The sequence below is a fragment of the Octodon degus genome, unplaced genomic scaffold (assembly GCF_000260255.1).
Source record: "Octodon degus isolate 3935 unplaced genomic scaffold, OctDeg1.0 scaffold00081, whole genome shotgun sequence".
Taxonomy (NCBI): domain Eukaryota; kingdom Metazoa; phylum Chordata; class Mammalia; order Rodentia; family Octodontidae; genus Octodon; species Octodon degus.
The window spans coordinates 3,380,593-3,404,413 of NW_004524657.1; the positions used below are offsets into that span (position 1 = coordinate 3,380,593).

The 23,821-nt window shown below is 45.1% G+C and overlaps 1 protein-coding gene across 2 annotated transcripts in view; it reads right to left on the bottom strand.

Moving 5' to 3' along the window:
- Positions 1–314: 314 nt before the first annotated feature.
- Positions 315–23,821, bottom strand: part of Npsr1 (neuropeptide S receptor 1) — a 186,099-nt gene continuing 162,592 nt past the window's right edge. Inside the window, exons 6-9 of one of the 2 annotated variants that reach the window (XM_004636568.3) lie at positions 15,667–15,743; positions 5,550–5,636; positions 1,084–1,264; positions 315–415 (exon numbers count right to left, since the gene is read on the bottom strand). In XM_004636568.3, the coding sequence (XP_004636625.1) occupies positions 325–415; positions 1,084–1,264; positions 5,550–5,636; positions 15,667–15,743 (436 nt within the window). In that variant the 3' untranslated portion in view covers positions 315–324. The remainder of the gene's footprint in view (positions 416–1,083; positions 1,265–5,549; positions 5,637–15,666; positions 15,744–23,821) is intronic. The other variant, XM_012515871.1, reaches the window with a different exon arrangement.

The window sequence follows — 23,821 nt, forward strand, 5'->3', positions numbered from 1 at the left end:
CTTGGTTGAATCTTTTGTTTTTTCTTTAATTAAGATTAAGAGACTCATGGATGGATAGTCTGTTCTCTTTGTCCTGTCTGCCTGTCAAACTTCTTAGCACACCCGAGCCAGTGCCAGTGCTCTGTCTCCTGTGCTCAGGTGCTGACCAGTGGGAGGAGGGCTAGGAGTGGTGAGGAGAAGACAGGTGTTTTCCTGGGCTGTGTGACGACGTGGTGAGTGTGTGCTGGCCAATGCTTGCGATGCAGGCGACACAATGGCCAACACTCCATGCTCATGAAGGGCGTACTGGAAGGCTAAATCGGCTTTGCCTCAGCCTGCCCAAGGTTAGATGAATTCTGGCTTGGACAGAAACTGCAGATCATGCCTCTCGCTTCTCTCTTGGCAGGTCACTCTGGACTCCCGTGATTTTTGTTCCCTAAGGAAAACCAGAATAAGTGAGGGAAACTATTTTGAGCTGATGCAAAGGGAAGGAGAGATGTTGAGTGGAAGCTCTTATGGGGATGGACTAAAGACCAGACAGCTGCTAATGTTGCTCATGGAACACCTGACCTTCCTCTTTCACCACTCATCCACAGCCTTCTTTCCTAGGGTAGACCACAGAGAAAAGGGACTTCATGGGCCAAGATCTAGACACTGCTATCAGCCCCATTTATGTAAGGAAACTGAGGCTTATGAGAGTGAAATAAATCCCCAAGGTCACATATAGCTAAATGGCAGGGTTGGAGCTTTAGTCTTAGATTGTTCTGCTATTCTGTCTCTTGTGGGTTTCTCTACATATTCCCCACAGCATGGACAGCATAGCTGCACAGTGGCAGTAGCTGTGAAAAGGGATTTAATTTCAGCTCTGCTCTTAAGTATTCATGTCTCTTCAATGATGTCACTGGATCTTCTGACATCACAATAACTTTTTTTTATCACAATAACTTTTTGATGATCAGTAAGTTGGTGAAAGTGCTGTAGCATGGGGACCTTCCTGACACTCGAGTGACACAGCATTATGATGCTATGATCTGTTGGGTACTTTGGAGTCAAGCACATGCTCTGTAACAACCAGTGTCTGATGCAGGCAAGTGACCACTGTACCTGCAGGGGAAGCAAATGGAGCTGCTGAAGACACAGTAGATGAGGGGATTGATGGCACTGTTCAGGGTTGGCAGGTTCTGGATGATCACAGAGGCATAGACACGCTCCTTGGTGTCTGGAAGGAGGTCAAAGTTGTCCAAAATGTCAAACAGGAAGTATGGGCTCCAGCAAATGATGAAAGCTGGAGAGAAGAAAACAAATAGAGCTATAGAGGCTGCATCCCAGGGGCTCAGTCAGCCCTGACTGGAGTTTCAACCGGATGTTCACCAGTACCTGCAATCTTGGAGAAATATCTGGGCTGGGAACACTGTTAGTCATGTGTGTCAGCACTGGTTTCGTGCTTGCCTGAGCGTTATGTGGGTGTCTATGCACACCCTCTGCAGGTAACATTTCCAAGCCAAGTAGTGTTCCTGGATCTTCTCTATCCATAAAGGTGGGATGTCTGATTTCTACTGTTGTAGACTTAGTGTTGAAAGACCAGGAACTCATGGCCTTAGCCAAATGCTCCATCCAACACAGTGTTGCAGAAAAACCAGCCAAATTCCTTGGCAACTTCCTGGGGCCAGACAGAACAGGGAGCATTCGAGCAGACAGTGCTCCTAGGTTTAGGGAATAGCACAGGGAAAGAGTGATCCTAATATTTTCAAAACACAGCCCTGTTTAATCTAATATTCTCAATATTTCCTTTCCTTTTCTAGTTGACCTCTCTCTCTCTCCCTCTCTCTGCCCCTGACTCTCCTGCTACATCTTTAGTATTCTCCCCCACCTGTGCCCACATTTTTTTTTCTCTCAGAATGGCCACCTTTATGAAGGGACAAGCTTTGCTTATAACTGTTTGAGAGACATGGTAGCTTCTGGGAGTTTTAGAACAAGCAATAACTTGTGATGTTTGGGCTGCAGATGGTGGCAAGGTGCTACAAGATGGAAGCCATTCAAACAGAAAAACCAGGGACTGTTCTAGATCCTGAATGATGAACTCATTCACTGTTCTAAGAAGAGTAGTCTTGGGGTTCTGGGTTTAAAAATGCTTTCTAAGCAAGAGACAGGAAAAGGAATATTGTGGGACTGTCCTGCTTCAAGGTTGTATATGGTGAGATATTTGGACTTATGTGCAAACATGAGAAGTATAGAATTCATTATCCTATTTTTAAAATATAATCTAATTTTTAAATGTTTTTTATCATATTATGTAGGGACTTAAAGTTCAACATATCAATACTTGATGAAAAATACCTGTTCCTTATTATGCCTAAGATGTTTGATATGCAGACCGATAGTGAGGTTAAGCTTAATAGCCTAAGTTGTTTGATAATAATATTAAGCTTGTCTTCTGAATGGCTAACAACCTAAGTTTGTGGACCAAAATTAGAGAAAAAGGAGGGCTGCAAGGAAAGCTAACATTTTGGTCCTAACCTTCTAAGGTCAATTAAGATTCAGGACATATGAGAACTTGTACTGTAACGTCATGTACCTCGGTAGTGTCCCACATTTTCTGATCAAGATCACAGGGCCAAAGAGGAAAGTGATCGATGATGTAGAGTGTGCCTAAGGAGAGTCACATGGAGAGAAAACATTCTCTCAGGCTTTCACAGAGAGCACATTGGCCAAGCAATGGCCGTGACTCATCCACATGGCTGACACTGACAAAGGTTGTACAATCTGAGGTACAGGATCTCAGGATAAATCCTGAGGGGATTTCACTGACCTTATCAGACCCAAAAGCTACAACTCTTATTGCATAGGTCCTGCTTTACCTTGGTCTTAACCATCCAGTAGAAAAGTATGAAGACGAAATATAGGAAGTAAAGCCATGCTGTTATGTTGAGCTGTGGGGGACTCAGGTCAACAATTTCTGACATTGCCAGTTAAACAGAAGGCCCAATGCTATTATGGGCTACTGGACTCTTAGAATATTCTGCTGAGTTTACACACCTATAATATTCAAATAAGGGAACTTAACAAAAAAAGGGTATACAGATGAATGTCCATTTTGTATCTGTGTATTCAACGTGGTTAGGATAGATATATAGTTACATTCTCTTAATGAATAGAATGATTTGTTCTAATGGTGTTTGTAAATAGGATCTCAAGTCCACATCTTGTACAGCAATTAACCACTAAGAAGAATGTATGCAGTGTGTTAAATATTGAAACTGCCCTAGCGATTTGATTTGAAACTGTCTCATTGCTATTTGTTTATCAATAAAATTATGAAAAAAACATTTACCAAAGTTCAAACATAAAAAAATGCTTTCTGTGTTCCTGTGTGTGTGTGTGTGTGTGTGTGTGTGTGTGTGTGTATGTGTGTGTGTGTGTGTGTGTGAGTACAGGTATGCTCTCCTGCTGCATGCTTCAGGATAGGCTACTTCAGGCAGCAAAAGCTCAACTACATCCCAGACATTGTTCAATGCTTAGTTGGGCTTTTATGCACAAGAGAACTCAGTTTATAATTGCTCTGGTCTAGAAAACTAACTCTCTTTTACATAGGTATAGAGACATTTTCCAGAAATACTGAATTTTTCAGAAATGCAATTCCCTTATAAACAGAGGAAGGATTACTTTGTTTAATTTGGAGCTTTCCCAGGCTTTGCTCACCTGCTCAGAAAATCAAGTCACTGACAGTGAGATCGCTACATTTTTAATGTCTCCATGAAAACACACCTGTGTTGGCTTCCTTTGTAGCTGTTACTGTGTCTCGGTGTAAACATCTGATTAATTTATTATTATTCTAGTACAGCAGTCCCTAGGTAGTAACATATCAAAATTGATACTGTTATAAAATGAATGATTTTTGTTCTACTTTTTTGGCAATTGTTGGGATAATACATTTATTTTAAAACACAGTGGCAGGGGGCTGGGGAGATGGCTCAGGGGAATAAGCGCTTCCCTGGCAAGTGCAAGGGCCTGAGTTCAATCCCTGGTTCTACAAAAACAAACAAAGAAACAAAAACAAACAAACAAAAACCCACAGTGGCAGGTAGGTATCATATCACATATATGTGTCACCTGAGGATGGTAGAAGTCTGTTGTAAAATGTTTGTCCTAGAAAGGGCCCTTTTGGTCTGTCCATACTTGCTGAGCCTCTGGTGGGCATCCCTGCTGCAGGCTGATGGGTATCACAGGGCTCGTGAATATGAATCAGACCTACTGAAGATACATGTGTGAGGATACACTCTTTCTACTCAATGTCCAGGGGATGTGAATCTGAGTTCTGGCTGGGAAGGCAGGGACTATTTGATCTGCCTCAGCCTCTGAGCACCACTTCTCAGTGCCATGGTGAGTTGTACCTGCTCAGCCTGGCTCTGTTCTGCCTGTGCTGTGGTCTAAACCTAGACTCTGGGGCTGAGCTGCGATGCACTGCGTGGGATCTGTTTGACCTTCTACAGTTGTGTTTTAAAATGTATGTAGCAGGCTGTTTTGTCAATTTGACATACAGCTAATGCTTTTTGGGGGCTTCTAAGAACTGTCAGATGTGCAAGGAGATGGTGTTTCAGCTAAATAGAGAGAAGGAATCAGAGGTCTTTTTCCTTCTTGCACCTCCTCATTCATTGTTTTATGTAGCAAGTATTAATTGAGTAGTATGTACGGGACCCTAACTTAGGCCTCAGTGATAATATGTAAATAAAACAAAAGCAAGTCATTGTCCTCATCGGTTTACTGCTCCAGAAGAGGAGAATGATAATAAAAAGATTGTGTACATATCACAGTAAGAAGACAGATGGATGATAGATAGATAGACAAATGAAAGATGGATGTATGGATGGATAGATAGATAAGCGATAGATGCATAGAGAGATAGATGGATAGATGACTGATGGGTGGATGGATAGATAGATGGATAGATAAAATTAGGTAGGAACCAAGAAGAAAAGCAAAGTCAGAGGATTTGTCATTGTCAGGGATGCTTGGTGATGTCATTGTTGGGATGAAAATGAGGTGGGAAGTAAGCTGTGCATCTCTCCTTGAGCAGAACACTTCAGCTGGGAACAGTGCAGAGTGACATTTGTGGGTCTAAGAGCAGAGAGAAAGGAGGAAGAAAGGGCACAGGTAGGAAGGAAGAGGGGCAGCAATGGGGCCACTGGATGGATTAGGAGTAAGTGAATGTTTAGGACAAGTGAGAATCTCTTCTGTTGTTCCCCTGCTTGTGAATATCAGGTCTGCAGAGAGTGTGTCTTCAAGAAGGCAACTGGAACAGCAGTTGCAATGTGGGCCCCAGCTTCAGCTACTTTGGTCCTAATTTCTCCAGATTATCCAATTCATGCCCCCAAAGGAGAGCTATATTCATTAGAGGGCACAGGAACCTGATGTCAGCCCTTGGAGAAGGCTTGGAGAGGCTTGGAGAGTCACACATTCCTTCACAAGTAGAGAAAGAAAGAAGTGCATAGATCTTGTCTTTGTGTCCTCACCAGTAGTTTGCTTTTGGAAGGTTTGTCAAGTTCTTCAGCATAAGGAGTGAGTTTGCTTACCAAGAACAATGAAGATGCTGTACTTGATGGCCTTGACTTTTGCCTTTGAGATGAGCCCTCGATTATAGCTGGTGCACAATTTCCCATCTGTAGACAGAACAGGGTAAGGGAGGTGTTGTAAAATGAGATGTTTAAGGTGAAACAATGTTGATTTGTGCCAGCAGAAATACTGAGCGATAGACTTGCAGCTTTTGTGGGCGCAGGACAATGTAATACCCTGTGTGCCTACACCCTTCCTGGACGTTTTCAGAGTAAAGACAGCTCAGGGATGGTTGCTGGATATTGCTCAGCTTGTAGCTTAATGAAATATGCAGATCCTGTGCGATGCTCATTGTATTAGTCAGCATTTCATCACTGGAGCCACAAGACCTGACACCTACAACTCAGAGAAAGAGAGGTTTAGTTGGCTTTTCATGTCTTCTTGGGTTTGCTTTCATGTAAAAACATCATAGTGTGAGGGCCTCGCAGAAAGAGGGAAGCTGATCACCTCACTGTAGCCAGGGAGCATAGCAGGGGAAGCATAGAAGGAGCCAGGGACTATATGTGGTCCCTAAGGTTATAGCTGCATGACCTATCTAGACGTGCTCCATAGTGTATTTTCCTAATCATCTAGGAGCCACCCAAGCTAATCAGGTGGATACAGTTAAGTTTACCCGGTATGGCTAGACTCTCTGGAGACACAGATGGCCAGAACTAGCTGCATCTGCAATTAGACCATGTGGTCACAGAGCCCTGAGCCTTCCCCTGGGAGGGCTCTTCTCTGAACCCCAGGCTATACTGAGATACAATAGGGTTACTTCAGCAACCTGGACAAGGTCACTTTTTAGACTGGTTGCCCCTGGCAAACTAAAATCTAACATAGAGACTACTCCCAACCAAAGCATAAACCAGGAATATCAGAAAAAAATGTCCCAAATCTGAGCCTGGATATGATTTCAGTTGTGCGTGGACTGTCATCTGATGCTAAAACATTTGAGCAATTAATATAAGAATCCACTGGAATATAAGCTAGATGAGGACAGAGATTTCAGTTTGCCAATCTTGCCAGTAATTGTATCAAATGATGAACAAATACTTCCTGGTGGAATCAGTAGGCCCAGTATCCCAGGGAAGAAGTACAGGTAAAACCAAGGTCCACTCAGTGCAATAGAAATTAATGAGAGGAGTGTTGAGATGGCAAATTAGAAATGTTGGTCAAGGGGCTGCTTGCTTCCGAGGAAGTCTTTACTGCCAGGGCTCATGTGACACCTCTGGATGGACATAAGCCTGCCCCAGAGCACACCCTCAGTGGCACAGCATAGACAAGATGACATCTGTCTCCTTATCTCAGCCAATGAGTGTCATTGAATTGACCTCAGAGGGCAATTTCCAGCACCTATGGCAGGTAGAGAAGAGTAGCTGCACACTTGGCAGGCCAAATACGGTGCTCAGTTGCGTTGTTTGGATTTCACATTTGAAGTTTATTGTAATATCCATAGAAATGAATCCTAAACTTATCTTTGCTCTACTCATTCAGTCTCAACTGTAATCCAACCGAGGCTCATCCAGTATCTGCTAGGAGCTATGAGCTGAGCAGAGGGCTAAACTAGAATTCTTACTGTCTGGGAGCTTCCAGTCCTGTAGGAAGAACATGCACTGTCCACATGTGGGGTGAGACTCACAGATGCTGGCCGCCACCAGCAGGAGACCTCCACCCCACAGCTCTGCCTAGGAGGCTGCTTGGGAGATCCAGAGCTATAGGTAAACTTGGAATGATGGAAAGGGTTTTCAAAGGCAAAGACTGCACAGGCCAAGCTCCACACAGGCATGAGACTCAGGTAGGCAGAGGGAATGTCCTCAGCCAAGACATGCAAGAAAAGCATGGAGGATGTGTTGGGACCAGGGGGCGTCATTGTGTTTAACTCAAGCCTAGCGGCACTTGGGGTGTGAGAGTGGAGGGACAGAGGACACATGAGGATGACCTTGAGAGTCTTTACAGAGCCTGGGCAGGACCGCTGGGCAGCTGCTGCAGGCTGCGGATGCTGCGCACACTCTGTAATGTGAGCATTTCCTCATTGCAGCAGACAGCCTATTACCAGTAATAACAGAACTGGAGAGACTTTTAGGTAAAAAGAATGAAAATCCTAACAAACAGTTAATTTTTATTTCTTAAGTTATATGCTGCATAACTGAGACAGTATTACAAGGTTTAAATTCTTCTTTGCATTCTCAGAATCACAGAACCTTGGCATTGTAAGGGAGTAAACTCTTGGAAAAACCATCTATGGGAATAGTTCTCATCTGAGGGCGGTTGTGCTTTCCAGGGGACTTTGGCCATGCCTGGATGTGTCCTTTGGTTGTCACAATGTGGAGTTGTTACTCATCTAGTGGGGAGAGGCCACAGATGCTGCTCTATGAATTCTAGGACATCTCTCCTTCCATAATAATAAAGTCTGAATTGGTGAGGTTGTCAAACGTGAGAAGCCTGGTTTCCGGGTTGGTAGTTTTGGAGAGGCCAGGCTTCGGGATCTGACCTTAATACACCTTTCGGCCCTATCCATGAGTAGCTGTGCCTGCTTACACAAGTGGCTTACTGTTTCCAACCTCAGCCCATTTAGAAACTGAGGCATAAAACCTCAAACACACAGAACTACTTTGAATTTACATACGATAATGTATTTAGGGGGCCAAGCTCCACACAGGGATATGTTACCTTGTTGGTTGGAATGAATGAAATTTTCACAGTATTACAGAAGGAATCGAGCTTTTTATAGAGAAAATAGAAGGAACTTCTACCTTAGGTCATCTCTTAGACTGTGTTGTTACCAGTAAATAGAAAACTACAAGGGTGGGATTATGCCCATGGGGGGCAAGAAGATGACAGAAGATCAAATCATACCCTTTCAAGGTGTCCTCACTTGCTGGTCCCAGGTAACAGCTGCCTCCTAAAGAGCATGGCTCCAGAGACTTAGTTGGTCTTTCAGAAATGTTTTTGCGAATGACATTTGTGCTGCAAAATCTGTTTAAAATGGAAACTGGAAATACCTTCCACAGGGCAACGAGGTGACAATACAATCAACCACCTGCCCTCTGATCTCCCAATGAGTTTAGTGAAAAGTGTCTTTAACACTCCAGGAAAAGCAAAGCCTCTAGCTTCTAAAGATGGCTCTTCAAAGAGAGCTGAGCTACAGAATGCCCGTAATTCTCTTTTATTGGTAGATAAAAGGATTATTTCTACTCAGGCCTTGGTACTGCACTGGAGTGGAAAGAAGTAAAATGCAGCTGTCGCTGAGCATTAATGGCTCAGGCAACCTGGAGGTGGTGGGCTTTCAATTCTGAGCTTGGGAAGCCCAGTGACTTAGGCTGCTTCAGTGCCAGGTGCCCTGCTCATGGGAGCCATCCCAGAAAGCAAGTCTCCAGATGGCCATCTCTGGCTCTTTACCATTCCAGGCCCCTTAGAAAGCAACCAGGAGCCCATTCTTCACATGAGATGGACACCTGAGCCTGGAGTGATTGAGCCCTTGAGGTTTTAAGTGGATAGGAGTCATTCCTGCATGGTAGGGAGACCCACCTGTGGCTCTATGGTAAGGATGTGTGGATTATTTAGAAAGAAGGAAGTCTTAAACAAAAATTTTAAATGAAGCATGTTCATATGTTGAAAAACATATGTACTTCAGGTTGGCTGATAAAATTAAACATATTTATGGTTTTTCCTGACCACTAGAATTTTTCAAAATTAAAATTCATATTTGATCAGTAATAGCCCTTTTATTTACAAATATAACCTGAATGCTTCTGGACATCATCAGTTAACTAATATTTTGTGCATTTAACCACCTCTACTTTAGCTATAGTACTGGTTATTGCCTTCTGAGGACTTCAAGGTTTTTTTTTTTTTTTTTTTTTTTTTTTTTTTTTACTAGCTTTTATGGTAGACCCAAGTGGTATCTCAGTGTACTGTTGATTATCTCTGGCAGTAAGCCACCCTCTGAGTTCTTTCCATTGACATTGTCCCCTGGGTGCTGTCTCTCTATGTACCTGTTCAGCCTCACTTGTGACCCTGGGCTGTGGAATATTAAGTGTCTGTTTTTCCCTGGGACACCTGCCCTCCAAGTCCTTCTACCAGAGACAGGACATGGCCTCTCTCCTTGTTGCTGGTGTTTTCTTATTGTTATGGGGCCTTCCGTAGTAGAGTTACCTGAGTGCAGTGGGATTCAGAGGTGTCATGTGACACACAGTCTTGTCATTGTCAGTTGCCAAAGAGTGGCTGGAGTTCTTTGGTTGGAAGGCTCTTAGGTGAGCCAGAGTCACCCATCTTCTATCATGAGATGCTTCCTCTGTCCCCATGTAGCTGGACATGGCTGCATACATCTGAACCTTCAAGATGAACACATCTTGAGTTCTTTTCTTGGGAGTTTTTTTTAACCCAGTGCCAGCTGGTAGTCTTATCTAGATGTGAGGTAGTATTAGATGATTCTACTTTTTCTGTACCTCACCTTTACAGCTCAGCAGAATCTAGATTCCTGACAGGCCTGAGATATATGCAGAATCAGATGAGTTGTCTACCAAAGCCTTCCCTCTGGGTGTATATCTGAACTCTGTTTCCCAGGCTCCTTTTAGGCAAGGTATAGTCATGTGGCATTAAGAAAAACAGGAAAAACCAATGTCTACCTCTCCAGGTAGACATTGACAAGGCAGACATCCTCTGCTATTCTCCCCTACCACTTCCAGTGGGTGTAGAAGTTGAGGGACACTTTAGTAACCCTTTAGTAAATGACAGAATTTCCATCAACTTGAATTTCTCAATGATTGTGTAGAACAATGACCTTTTCCTTGGTCTTCACTGCCAGTTTGACTTCAATTGAGTAAGAAATAAACATACTGTGTTAATGCTATTGGTAGCTTGGCTTTTACACTGCTGCTAGCATTTAGGGAAGGAATTGGTGCATTCTACATAATGTTGTCTTAATAAAAACTGGACCATGTAGCCCTGGCTGAGAGGGTAGGTGACAGGAGCCAAGGCTGGAAGCTGGTAGCCCTAGTGATGGAAGAGGCACAGATGGTGCTGGAAAGGCAGGCTGCTGACCCACTGATTCCAGGCAAGGGATGAGGCAGTAGGCTGAATGTTAACACCTAACTCTGTATTGACTGGCACCAGCTGTGTTCAAAAGGAACTGAGAAAAAAAAAGTGAGAAGCTTAGACAAGACTTTGCTGGCTTATGGTGGAAATAAAAAGGACTTAGAGGAGGCCTTCAAATTCGGAATCATAGGCAGCTGCAAATACTGACTGATTATGGTCTCCAAAACAACGAGCTACACACTGCATGGCCCAGTGAAAGGGACAATATAAACAGAGCACTAAGACATAAAGGGACAACATAAACAGAGCCTTTCTCTGGGTCACAGACCCCAGCCAATGGAGCTTGCCCCATCCCCACATTAAATTATAACAGGCAGAGGTTTCTAACTGGAAAACATCTTTTAGGATTTGTTCTTAAACAGAGATCAAGCTAAGAATGTGACCTTTCGGAGGGAATCAAGCTCACATCTATGACACTGAGAGACAGGATGGGGTATGAAAACAAACTAAACATAGACCTAAAATTCTAAAAAAAAAAATGCATTAAGGGACTTTTGACTATAGTTGCTGTAAGATGAATAGAAGCAAATAGATGATAAGTTTAGTAAGGTCTTGAGAAATTATGTGGTCTCCATCTTTGCCAATTCCTAGGACTACTAGACTTTCAGAATCTTACCAATTGTGTGGTAGAAATTTGTAATAAACTTGTACATGTTTGCTTGCCAATAAGGTTGCGAATCTTTGTCCTTGTTGTTCCTGCTTTTGTTTTCTGTAAAATGAGACTTTGTATTTCACTGATTTTGAAAAATGTATTAGTGTTTTTTTTTTTTTTTTTTTGGTGGAACCGGGGATTGAACTCAGACCCTTGCACTTGCCAGGGAAGTGTTTATTCCACTGAGCTATCTCCCCGCCCTGTATTAGTGTTTTAAAAAGTCTTTTAACATTGATTTTTAGCAGTTCTTTATGTACTCAGTGTACTAGTCTTTTTGCAGGCACATGTATTGCAAATGGCTTCTCCCAGTTTGTGGGTGTGTTATTTTAAATGTTAACAGAGTCAAATTTAACAGAGTTGAATTTGTGCCTTTTTGTAATTTAATGTAGCATGTATCTTGTTTAAGGAATTTTTCATAAAGATATCATCTTATCTTTTGTTTTAAAGGTTCCAAAATCTTATTTTTTACATTTAAGCTGCTAGTTCCCGTAGAACTAGCTATGCCTATGAACTGAGGTGAATATTCAATTTCATTTCTTTCCTTGTGATACCTTGACATAAATTAAGTTATCATACAGGTACAGGAAGTCTCTGACTTACAAACACTTGAGTTGCCAACTTTTATAGACTCACTTTGTTGGCTCATGAATAAGTCTATTTAGATGTTTTCCCAGGACAGAGCTGATTTGTAAGTTGGGGACTTACCATGTAGGTCTATGTGGGGCTGTTTTATAGTATTTCTGTTTGTCTATTGTTTGTACCAGCACCACATTCTATTAACCACTTTGACTCTACACCAAACACTGGCATTTGGCCCAGCAAGCCTCTCCCACCCTGTTCTACTTCTCCAGGAATGCCTGAGATGTTCTTGGATTTTACATCTTTTAATTATGTCTTCAATAAACATCTTATTGAACTCAACAACATGTTATAATTCCCTTTTTATTAGAATTGTGTTAGCTTGTGGATTAGCTGAGTAGAATCAGGGTTTTTATGATATTGAATGTTATCCAGAGATAGTTATAATCATTGGTTATTTGTATCTTTTTTTCTTTATTTTTTTAGTGTCAGGACCTTAACATTCAGCTATCTCTCTAGCCCTTACCCTGGTTTTTATTCTCAGATAGAGTCTTGTTCAGTCACTAAGTTACCCAGGTTGGGTTTGCACTTGCAGTCCTCCTGCCTCAGTCTCCCAGAGGGCTGGGATTCTACGTGTGCACCACCGTGCCTGCCTTGGTATTCTTCTTGTGTGTATGTTTTTCAATGTGGATGTTTGCAGAGAAGTCATTTTCCCCAGTTACCAATGAGGCAGCTGGCAGTGAGACTGTTTAGTGGACTTCTTTTAAGTTTGTTAAGCAAGTAGGTGAAATGACTGCAACCCAGTTCTTAATTCAGTTTTCTTGCCATCCCATTGCCCTTCATCTAGTTTAAAACATGCAATTTGGATATTTCCTGGGTCACCTCACATCTGCCAATCCATAATGACTGGACCCAATTCTGTGCAGATAAGTTATGCTTTGGCTGACAAGTGGATGTGCTTCCCCAGTCCCTGCCCCATGCAGTCAGGGTTCTAGCTAATGACAACAGATGCTCTAGGTGTCAGGAACATATTCCTTTAAGACAATGTACAAGCTTTGGATCCCAGTCTGCCTATTGCCCCATGTGCTCACTGCAGGAAGGTACCTAGATCATTTATGAACCAGTCCTTTTTTCTTTTAGTCAGCCTAGGAGTGGGAGAAAACAATTTTTTTTTTCACCAAGATGACTGATTCTCACAGTAAGATGGTGTGAATTTCGCAGGCAGTGTTTACAAAGCGAGCTTCTGCTCACACGAATCCTTGCTTATGTCCCCTCACTGATGAGCAATAATCCTGGTGGGCCTGTGTGCCAGGAGAGCCTGGGGTATCCGCCAGCCAACTCCAGAGCCACTTGGCTGCTGTGATGGATAGGAAGTAGAGGAGGTTCCATTCGAGGAGACTTGGGCAGCGCGTGTTTTTTTGAGACTAGCAGCTAGCCTTGCTCCACGAGGGCCAGGGCTGCTAGACTCAGGTCTAATGGATACACAGAGTTGCATTAAATAGTAAGACCAGATAGGAATGTGGTGGTCATCATGCTCCAGATCAGTTGAAGCAAATCTCTCAGTGCCTTGTACCACATCAGTGCTGGAAGCCGAGACTGTGGGGAAATGGGGATGCGCTGTGGAAAGGAGCCGTGGGAACACAGCACCATGGGGAGGACTGTGAATGCGGTGTGTGGGGGGGGCATGCAGAATGTTTAAACCTCTCCCTGGCCCTCCAGCAGCATCTGTCCTGCTTGCTGGCTTGCATGAGAGGTGGTCATGAGGAGTGAGGCGTGCGCAGCTCCTCTGGCCTGGAGAGCTGTGCAGGGTTATGAAGTTCAGGTCTCAGCCATGAGCAGGGGGTCACAGGGTTGGTCCTGGGAGTTGGCAGAAGTCACAGGACAGGTTTAAGCTGACCTAAGTCTGAAAGTACAGGAGGACTTCAGCTACTGCAACAAAGTTGGGCCCAGTACTTACCAGGCATGACCCACTTTTCAGAGTTTACATAGACACAGATAAAACATCAGAGTTTAGAGAAGCTTTGTTGTAGAAATGGAGAGGAGCACACCAATGGCCTTGAGTTCAGATTTTTAGTGAAAAGTCCAGCTGGGCATGGTGGTGCACACCTGTAATCCTAGCACTCCAAAAGACTAGAGCAGGAGGGTTGTGAGTTTGAGCACAGCCTGAGAGATTTAGTGAGTCAGGGTGACTCTGTCTCAAAATAAGGCTTGAGATGCAGTTCATAAAAGGCTTTGAGTTCAATCCCCAGTACTAAATATGTGTATCTCTATTTTTTTTTAATTTTTCCTTTTTGGATTTAAGCTTTTCTTTTACTCATTGGCTACCTCCTATAGTGCTCTTCTCCCTGATTCAGGGAAGAAATCGTGGCTTTTTTGTCCATCCTCTGGGCACTGAATTCCTGGCCATGTCATGTGCTGCCTACAGAAATGAGCAAGTTACCTAGCCCTTGGGCCTGCCCTTCATCTGCTGCATATGACAGTCAAACAGCCTCAGTGGGCTGGGTGGGGATTAAGAACAGCTCCAGGGGTGGCATCACCCACAGCCCTCTGCCTCTGTGCTGTGCTGTCAGTCAGGATACTTTGTCACCCAAACTCCTCTGCCACATCTGATGAGCAAGACAGCACAGCTGAATGCAGGGTGAGACCCACAGGGTGCACATCTCCACCCACCAGCTCGTGGAGCGGGACACAGATTCTCCATGCCCACTCTGCCTTGGGAATCCTTGTGGCTGTCTCCCATTGCATGGAAAAATTAGCTTCATCTGCCTAGCACAGCTGCTAGCTCCAAGTCTGATTATAAGTGGCCTCCCAGGGAGTCTAGCCTAGCCCCTCACTGGTGCCTCTTGGCACCAGAGAACTTGTGCAACTTTCCAAGGTGGTGCAACATATAGTGGCCCATGGAGGACATGAGCCAGCTCTTTTTACTCAGGATATTTGGGTTCAGGCTTGCTGCCCTTGTGTGTGCACATGTGAGTGTGATTGTGTCTGTGTAGGTATCCCCAGGAAGGCTTGCACAGTTGTGGGTTTGGTGTGTGTACGTCCTGCTGTGTGAGTATGAGCAAAGGGTCTTATCGCGAAGTAGGTCTCATCCGGTAGAATTACCACCCTGTGACTACCCTTACAGCCCTCTCTCTCCTTTCTGGCTGGGCTATGCTGCATTTCTTGGTCACAGGAGTCAGGCTGTGGAGCCATGCCTGGGAGGCGCAGCAACGTCCAGGTCTCACAGCTATGTAGGAGATGCCGGCACCCGCAGTAACAGATATGGCCTGGGGCTGGTGCACGGGGGCGTCACAGGCACTGTGCTCAGGGACAGCAGAAAGCTGTGTTCCAGCCCTTAACTGCTCATGGCACAGGGCTGCTCTGTGGACAGCACCAGGGTCACCAATCTAAACGCAAGCCCTTGGGAAAGTCCCTCCTTGGATCTGTGGGATGCTGTGTTATATTGGGGAAATGGGGCATCCATCTCTGTCCTGTAGGTGTGTCCAGCTGCTCTGAGGCTGGGGATACACCATCTAGGCTCAGTGGCTGCTTTGGGAAACAGCTTGGTCAGCCCCAGAGCCTCTTTCCTTGTCCTGGTTCTCAGGGAGGCCAAGCAGTGGTGACAGAGCTTTGGGGCAGCTTCAGAGGTCAGGTGACTGGTACCACCTTACAGATAATGGAGTAGGCCTATAATCCAGGAAGTCCAGGAAGCCTCAGCTCACAGTTGCCAGAGAAAAACCTTCCAGGAGCAAACATCACGAGGAGCTGGGCTAGTGCCCTGGGCTTACCTGAGCAGTTGGAGAGCACTGTTCCCGGCACTTTGCTTTTCATCCAGATGGTTCGGATCACAATGCCATAGATGCTGCTGCAGAGAGAGCAAAGGCTTGTGCGTCTTTGTGAGTGGACACATGGGACAGATCGTCCCGGCTTCCTGAGGGGACACAAGGGTCAGACCACCCAGCTTCCTGAGGGGATGGACATAGGGGCCAGACCACCCTAGTTTCCTGAGGGGACACAGGGGACAGACCACCCCATTTTCCTGAGGGAAAGAAGGAGGCAGGGTCTCCTATTCATGCTGTCCCTATTCTGGCAAAAGGGGAAGGTCCATGGAGATCTGAAGTGAGGAGGCTGGGACCTGGTCAAGCAGTCCAGGTGGGAAGAGTGAAGCATGACTGGACTCCAAGCAACCCTCAGAGTTAGTCTCCTCTGCTACATGCTTGTGGTACGACCTTGACATTGGACAGTCTTTCAGGTGGTCCCTGTGCCTCAGCTTCCTGAATTCATGCCTATGTATGACCTTTTTCTTTGAGTGCAGACAGTGCCTGGACTTTGCTACTGATGAATCCAGAGAGGTGCATGGGATTATTTAGCGTACAGTGCTCGGCTTGCCAATGCATTGGAAGAATCCAGCTGTCATGTGTGCCACAGCCTTGAGGAAATGCACTCTGCTGAAGATTGGAGGGATTTGGAAAAACTTTTTTCTCCCTGATGACCCCCAGCCCAGTCCTAACCAGCAACTTAACGGTCACTGTACCTAAGTAGGGACCCAGTTAATTCCTGCCCAGACCCCTAGCCCTCAGAGACTGCAGGTAATACATGGATCCTTCAGTCGCTAGATTGGGACCATTTGCTACACAGAAATACTAACGGAGGCACCAAGCCTTAGCTGAGACTCCTCAAGGTAGAGTGAATAATACCAACTTCTGGAAATTTTTCGTCTCCAATCAGCTAAAATTTAGAGTATCAAGCACAGTGCTTATAAATCAGTGAAGACTGAAAAATGTAACTTCCTTTTTGGTCCGTCTTCCCTGTTTTGTACATCACACTGAGTGATAGAATGCCCTGTGCTGGACAGGGTGTTACTGATACACACACGTCAGCACACTGCGGACTCTACAGCTCCTTTGATGAGTATAAAACTTAGACCCTGTTAAATGGTATTTGACATTTTAAATTTAATTACCTCAGCTAAGAAAGTTTAGGGCAAAGCACTTTTTAATTTCAAAACTGCATAATTTTTTCCCTCTTGAGACTCGCTAGTTAAAAGAAAAACACAAAACAAAACCTGAGCTCCAGTTTGCAGTAAATGGCAAAGTATTAACCGCTCTTAATGATGGTTAGACTATAATTTAATTAATGACTGTGTTAAAACCCTCTACTCCCTCCTGCGTTTGCCCATTCCTGCTCAGCAGTCTTCTCTGAGTGCTCTGGGGAAGCCTGGGGCCTTTATTGAAATATTCTGTTCCTTCTCATATGCCTTCGTGGGGTTTTTGTGTAATTTCCATACCTTCATTAAGGAAAAACAAATGAGGAAACAGTTATTAGTGAGTCTCTTCTTCACCCTCCAGTCAAATATTTTTTAGATCAGAAAGCCTCTTTTCCCAGGTACATGAAATAATAGGCTAAGGTTACAACCCTCAAGAAATACTTGACAATTATAGTGTTTGACAATTATAACTCCCATATTTCACTGATCAATAACTCAGATATTTATTGACTATCGACTATGCAGACAATTGAAGAACTAAGGAAAATCTTATGAAATAGAAATGTTATTCTGCCTAGCATTATTCAGATGGCAACTAGAGAGCCAGGACCTGGCACAAGGTTGCCCCCGTGTCCTCACCAACTGTTGCTCAAACCAGCCTGCTTCCCAGGACTCCACGGTCTGCACCTTGGGGCCCTGGGCACATCCTTGGCTTCCTTCTTGTTCTGCACAGTGAGGGTTACAGCTTGCCCCTACCAGGTGACTCCACAACCTGGACCTTCCTGTCCATCTCACCTCTTCAGTATCAGTATAAACAGCCTCTCTTTTTTTCTTTGATCTCTTTTATTGTGGTAAAAGCTATACAGCACTTACCCTTTCCACCATTGTAGTCACACAATTCTGTACACTTGGTGTCTCTACAATGCTGTGTGACCTTCACCACCATCATTCTCCAGAGCTTTTCATTTTCCCTGACTGAAATTGTCCCCATCGAACACAAAACCATGGAGTGCTCCACACCTTCATGGGTCACCCTAATGCATGGTCATGCTAGCCTCTGTGTCACCCAAATTTAGCCTTGGTGCCCTCAAAATATGCTTCCCTTACAACCTTCTAACCTCTTGCCTGATTATTGCCACAATCTCCTTGCACATCCGCATCCCAACTCCAGTGCCTAGGCCACCACTAGAGCTGCCATTTTCTGTCTTAACTTCCCACTCCAGCCCCCAGTGCCCAGTCCCAGGAGATGCTGTCAGGACTTCTCTGGCACAGGACGCTGGCCTACCAGTCTTCTTCTGCCTTTCTTATCTGTGTCATCCTCTTCCTGCCCCTGAAGCCCACTGTGTCTAGACACAGTTTTTCCCTTGCTGAGCAGCCTACAAAGCAGGCTGCTCCAGCCAGGCCTGTTGTCAAGCTCTCCATGCCCTGGATGGCAAGTGAGTGTGAGTGTCACACCTCCCACTCCTCTGGGACTGTTCTGCTCTACTCTGGAACCCATTTCCATTCTTTTTCAGTTCGTTCTCCATGGATCAGGTTTCTATGAAAGCTTTCTGGGCTGCTCTGCTCCCATCCTTGGGTCCTGCATGGCAGGGAAACATGGCATTGTATGCTTGTATGGGAGTCAGGTAAGAAAGGTAAAGTGACCTACTGCTAGAAATACAGTAGTGTTGCCCCAGAATGGAGCTAAGGGAAAGAATCTTCATTGGCTTGGATATAATCTAGTCTGTGTCTATGATGTCTCTTCACTGTCTCATCAGGTTTAGGTTTTCTGGAAACTGAAGGATTTCCTTCTTAGACATCTGGAAACTGAAGGATTTCTCCATTGAAGAAAGTGCCCCTTCTCTCTAACTGGCTGTTTCTGTCATCAATTATTAGAAGGTCATCTAAATAAATGTGCATTTCTTCCTATCATTAATAGAGGCAGCAAAGGGTGGTGGGGCATGAGGAGGGTCTGTCACCACCAGAGCCAGGTTCCCAGGAATGTCCCAGGAGGATAGTGAGGTTGACTCCTGAGTTTTTTGTTCTGGATCAATTATGAGAAGTACCCAGGAACTAATGAAGGGTGCTCTGCTCATGTTCTCAAGGTTCCTTCAGGGTCTGCACAGGGTTGGAGCTTGAGGCTTGCTTACTTCAGTCTCAGCACCAGTGGCCATCAGAACCAGAGGGGCCTGTGGCTCCAACTCTGCCTATGGCCATCCTGATGCCCCTGAGACTGGGGGATGATGCCAGATGTGCTTGGGAGAGCCCACCTGACCCTGTGCTCTGTGGAGTAGTGGGCTGGCCAGACATCTCAGGGAGCCTTGAGAAGGCCTCCTGATCAGATCAGTCTCTTCATTTGTGTTTGCTTCCAGTTGTGCATGTTGACATCATCTACTTTGATCCCAGACTGGTTGAACCACCATGAACACTGCAGCAGACAGGCAGAAGAGGTCCTGACCCTCATGGAGCCCACAGTTTATTTGGCATGACAATGATAAAATGAAGACACAATAAATGATTGAAAAGAGATAAAGTGCTATGAAGATACAAGGTAAGCGGAACAACAATATGGTAAGGAGCTGACTTTCTTCAGAGTCTAGGAAGCTATCCCCAGCAGATGAAATTTCAGCTGAGATCAAAGTTCAGGCACTGTTCAGTACATATGATCTGTTCTAATCTGTGATAGGGAAGAAAAGTATACATGCATACACTTTTATATAAATTAGACAGCCTTGGATTAGAGTTTAAGATTGGTGCTTACAGCACTGCTTCTGAGGACCAGGAGGGCAAGAGGGAAGAAGAGGTCCACCTCTCTGTCCCTGCCCTTCTGTATGTGCATAATGTCCCCTCATGGTGGCTCTGGCTGTAGGGTGAGATGGGGACCTGGTGAAAGGCAATGGAAAGAATGGAATGTGAGTCCACACGCTTGTTCTTGGGCTTTTCTCCAGCTCTTTATGTAGTAGAATGGCTGATGCCAGGGCAGAGGGAAGAAGCTCAGAAGAATCCTATGCTATTTGGATCAGGACCACTGACATGGACCCTTGGTATGTGTCACCCATTGGTCCAGCACTCTGTGGGGAACCTCAGCGATGAGTCCTCACTGTTCAGCCCTGCTGTGTACTGGTTCCTCTGTAGAGGACCTTCCATTCTGTCTCATTCACTCCATCTGCTAATGTGGTGCTCTGCACTGAATGTAAAGACCTAATAACTTATTTTTCTATGTCTAGAACAGGGTCTACAGGGTCTACGGGGTCTCACTGCATAGATAGGACTCATAGTGATTCTCCTGTTTTCAGCCTCCCAAGGACTGGGATTACAGGAGCATGCCACCATGCCCAGTCTCCATTGCTGTCTCAGCATGCCCAGTGGATGGGGCTGGCACGGCACTCCAGGGATCGAACCCTCAGCAGGCACTTTAGTCCACTGAGCTATCAGGCCAGCCCTCTAATAACTTTTTAATTAAGATTAGCGAAGTCTTTCAGTTCAGAAGATGCCACCTTACATCTCTTTGATCAGGATTGGGACCCACAGCTGTTCCTGAGCAGTTCACATGCTGAGGTGTGTTTGTGTGGGTGACCAGTGGAATGCACACTGGAAATTCAGCCCCTAGCATCCACCAGGACAGGCTTTCCTCTTGTCTCCCTTCCAGCCTCAGCAGATAGCATATTACCTGCTTTCTGAATGGACAGGTAGACTCAGGCCCTTGTCATTTCTCCTGTCCTAGACTGCTGTCCCTGGACAGTGTTGGCCACAATTGAGTCTGTTATCCACTGGGTCTTTGTCCTCCACAAGGGACCAGCCCAGCAGGGGGCTTTCCCATGGTCTGATCTCCATTTCACAAACAAAATAAATGGCTTTCCTTCATATCACCCGCCAGCACTCTCTCTGATGTCCTTGTCTCTACTTCTCCCTACATGCTCAGTGCACCTGCTAGCTGTGGACTTCACTTGCCTTGAACTTTACCTCACAGTAAGAGTATGGGAAACCAGTGAGAGAACCCAAACCATGCACAGCTCAAGGGAAGCAACAACACCAGGGCCACTCACTCCCCTGCAACAGTCAGACAGCTCACATGGAGCTTTTGTGACTCAGAAAGCGATGACTGTCTTTGCTGTCAGTCTCCATAATTCAGTCCCGAAGCCCAGTTGAGCCAGTGATGGAACAGTGACATCTGCATTCACACAGAGTTGGCCCTCAGCTCTCCCTGCTCTGTCTTCTTCCTTCCCAGCCTGCCTGCCTGCTTCCTGAGGGCGTCTGTGGAGTCCAGCATCCCAGTACTGCCCTCACATGTCAGCCTGGGAGTTCAGGCAGAGAACACAGTCCCTATAGCCAGGAGCCACACCAAGGTCCTGGTGACCACATGGACAAAAGGAATGTGAATGAGTGGATGCCACGGAGGCCCTGGCCCAGGGCTGGCAGAGATGGCTTTGCCATGTGGTCTGTGCTGGAGGGCAGAGGTGACTCAAGTGGGTTCATGTGGCAGAGGCAAGGCAGAGAGAGCTGGGAAGAGCATGAGTATCGGGTCAGGGCACAGAGGACTGGGGATAGGGGCAGGGCTCTTAGACGGGGAGCTCACCTGGGGCAGCCAGGAGAGCTTAAGGAAGACATGCAATCTTGTCCAAAGAGACACCAAGGGTGGAGAAAATGACAGCAGGTAAAGCACACAGTTATTCTGCCAAAAAGGCCACTAATTCAATTACTTTCACTTTCTCTCCTTTCTTAATGATGTCAGCTATTACTAACTGAAAACAAGAGAAGACCACATTTGGTATATGGAGACAAAAGATGAACAGTGACATATTTGCAGCATTAAATCAGACGAAGGTCACTCTACCAAGAGTATCTCTAAACTGGCCATAGTGGTGTACACCTATGATCCTAGCACTGTGGGAGACTGAGGCAGAAGGGCCATAGGTCCCAGCCTAGCCCAAGTAGCTTAGTGATTTAGGGAGATCTTACTTCAAAATTACAAGAGGGAAAAAGGGCTGGGATTATAGGTCTGTGTGAGGACCTTGAGTTCAATTTGCAGTACTGAGAGAAAGAATAAGAAAGAAAGAGAGAAGAGAAAAAGAAAGAAATTTCGTTAAAGATAGTAAAGAAAATGCAGCATTGAAACACAAAAGTACATAAAAAATTTAATTTGAAAAACATAGAAAGGATAATTTCACATAAAATATGTTCAAAAGGCTTGTATTAAAATGCAAGTTAAAACGAAAAATATATATTATGTGTGTGTGCTAATCATGCTAGTAAACACACATGTAACATACAGGAAGACCAGAAAGCATGGACACTAAAGCCAGGGATCTTCTTTGATTTGTGGATATTTTTAAAAAGTTTTTGCCTGAAGGTTGGAATTAAAAGTTTTTCATTCTCACCCAAAAGAGAATGAAAGAGGTGTCTATTCTAGTACAGGAAAAAAGAAAGAAGGAAAAAGAGAGGGAGAGAAAGACAGAGAAAAAGAGAGAGAGAGAGAGAGAGAGAGAGAGAGAGAGAGAGAGAGAGAAGGGCCAGGGCTAAGGCTGAGAGATATGAAATTTCAGAACTATTTTAGGATCTAGTTAGAGGGCAGACCCCTGGCCAGATGCCCCTAGGAAGGGCTGCTTCCTTCGACAGTAGCCAACTCTACCCTGGCTTCCTGGCAGTCAGGACACACCTCAGGGAAGCTCAAGGTCCAGGGAGCTCAGTCCCAGTTCCTAGGTTCCCCAGAGCCAGGAGAAGCCTGGAGCAGGCCTGTGCGGCATGTAATGAGCATCCAGGGAACCTGCTTTTGGCATCATTTCCCTCAATCAGCAAACACACCATATTTTGCCCTTCAAGGATGATAAGCCACACAGAGGCCAGGCTGGAGGCATCTGGGAGAAGCCGTGGAGTGAAAAGCAGCCAGGTGAGAAAGCAGTTTCAGGCAGATCTTGCCAGACCTGGACACTGTGAACTGAATGAGTTTTGATAGGAGTAGTTTTCTTGAGCTGATGGAAAATCAATAAGGAGCAAAGTCAGGATAAACACTGCCACCAAAGTCAATGCCGTGGTATGAGCTGCTTGTCTTAGCTACTTGCTTGTTGCTGGGACAAAAAAATCCAACACTCGCAGGTTAAAGAAGGAAAGGTTAAGTATAGCTCAGGTTGTAAATGTTTGGATCCATAGTTGACTGGCTCCAAGGCAGGGACCGTGGCAGAGGAGAGACAGTCCATGGCAGGGTAACAGGAAGCAGTGAGGTTTCTAGACTTTTGTACCATCCATGCTACAAGCCCATTTGTTGAAGCACCCACACCCAGGATAGGCATCCACATCCTCTTCACACTCAGAGCTATGCTGAACCAACCAGTGCACAATCCAGTTATCACACACCCTTAATCCATAGCCACTCACCTTAGATCAAGCCACCTCCCCAAAGTCCCACCAATGAGCACATGAGGCTTTGTGGTGACATCTAGATGTTATCCATAATACTGCTCCTTCCAAAGCCTTATTTTTGAGACACTGCCTTCTTAAATTACTAAGTTGCTTAGACTGGGTTTGAACTTGTGATCCTCCTGCCTCAGCCTCCAAGAGGGTACATACATCCCAAACACTGTCTTCATCTGTGTCTGGCTTCTTGCCTCCAAAGGCCTTCTCATATTGCTGCAACTTGCCTCTGATTGGTTCATCCTTATCTCCTTCCTGCAGACTTTCACCTTTTGTTTAAACACCCTGGTACCTATGACTTGGTGGAAGGAGGCAGTTGGAATAAAACATGCACGTTAGTTTGCTGACTCAAGAGAACTGGGGAGCACTCTCTCTGAGAAGGGCTATAGGCTCAGCTATCAGGGTGACTTTGTCCCTGCCTAGTGTGGCCCACAAAGGAGCCAGTCATTCAGCTTCTGTGAGCCCTAAGTCAACTTCTTCTTCTTCTTCTTCTTCTTCTTCTTCTTCTTCTTCTTCTTCTTCTTCTTCTTCTTCTTCTTCTTCTTCTTCTTCTTCTTCTTCTTCTTCTT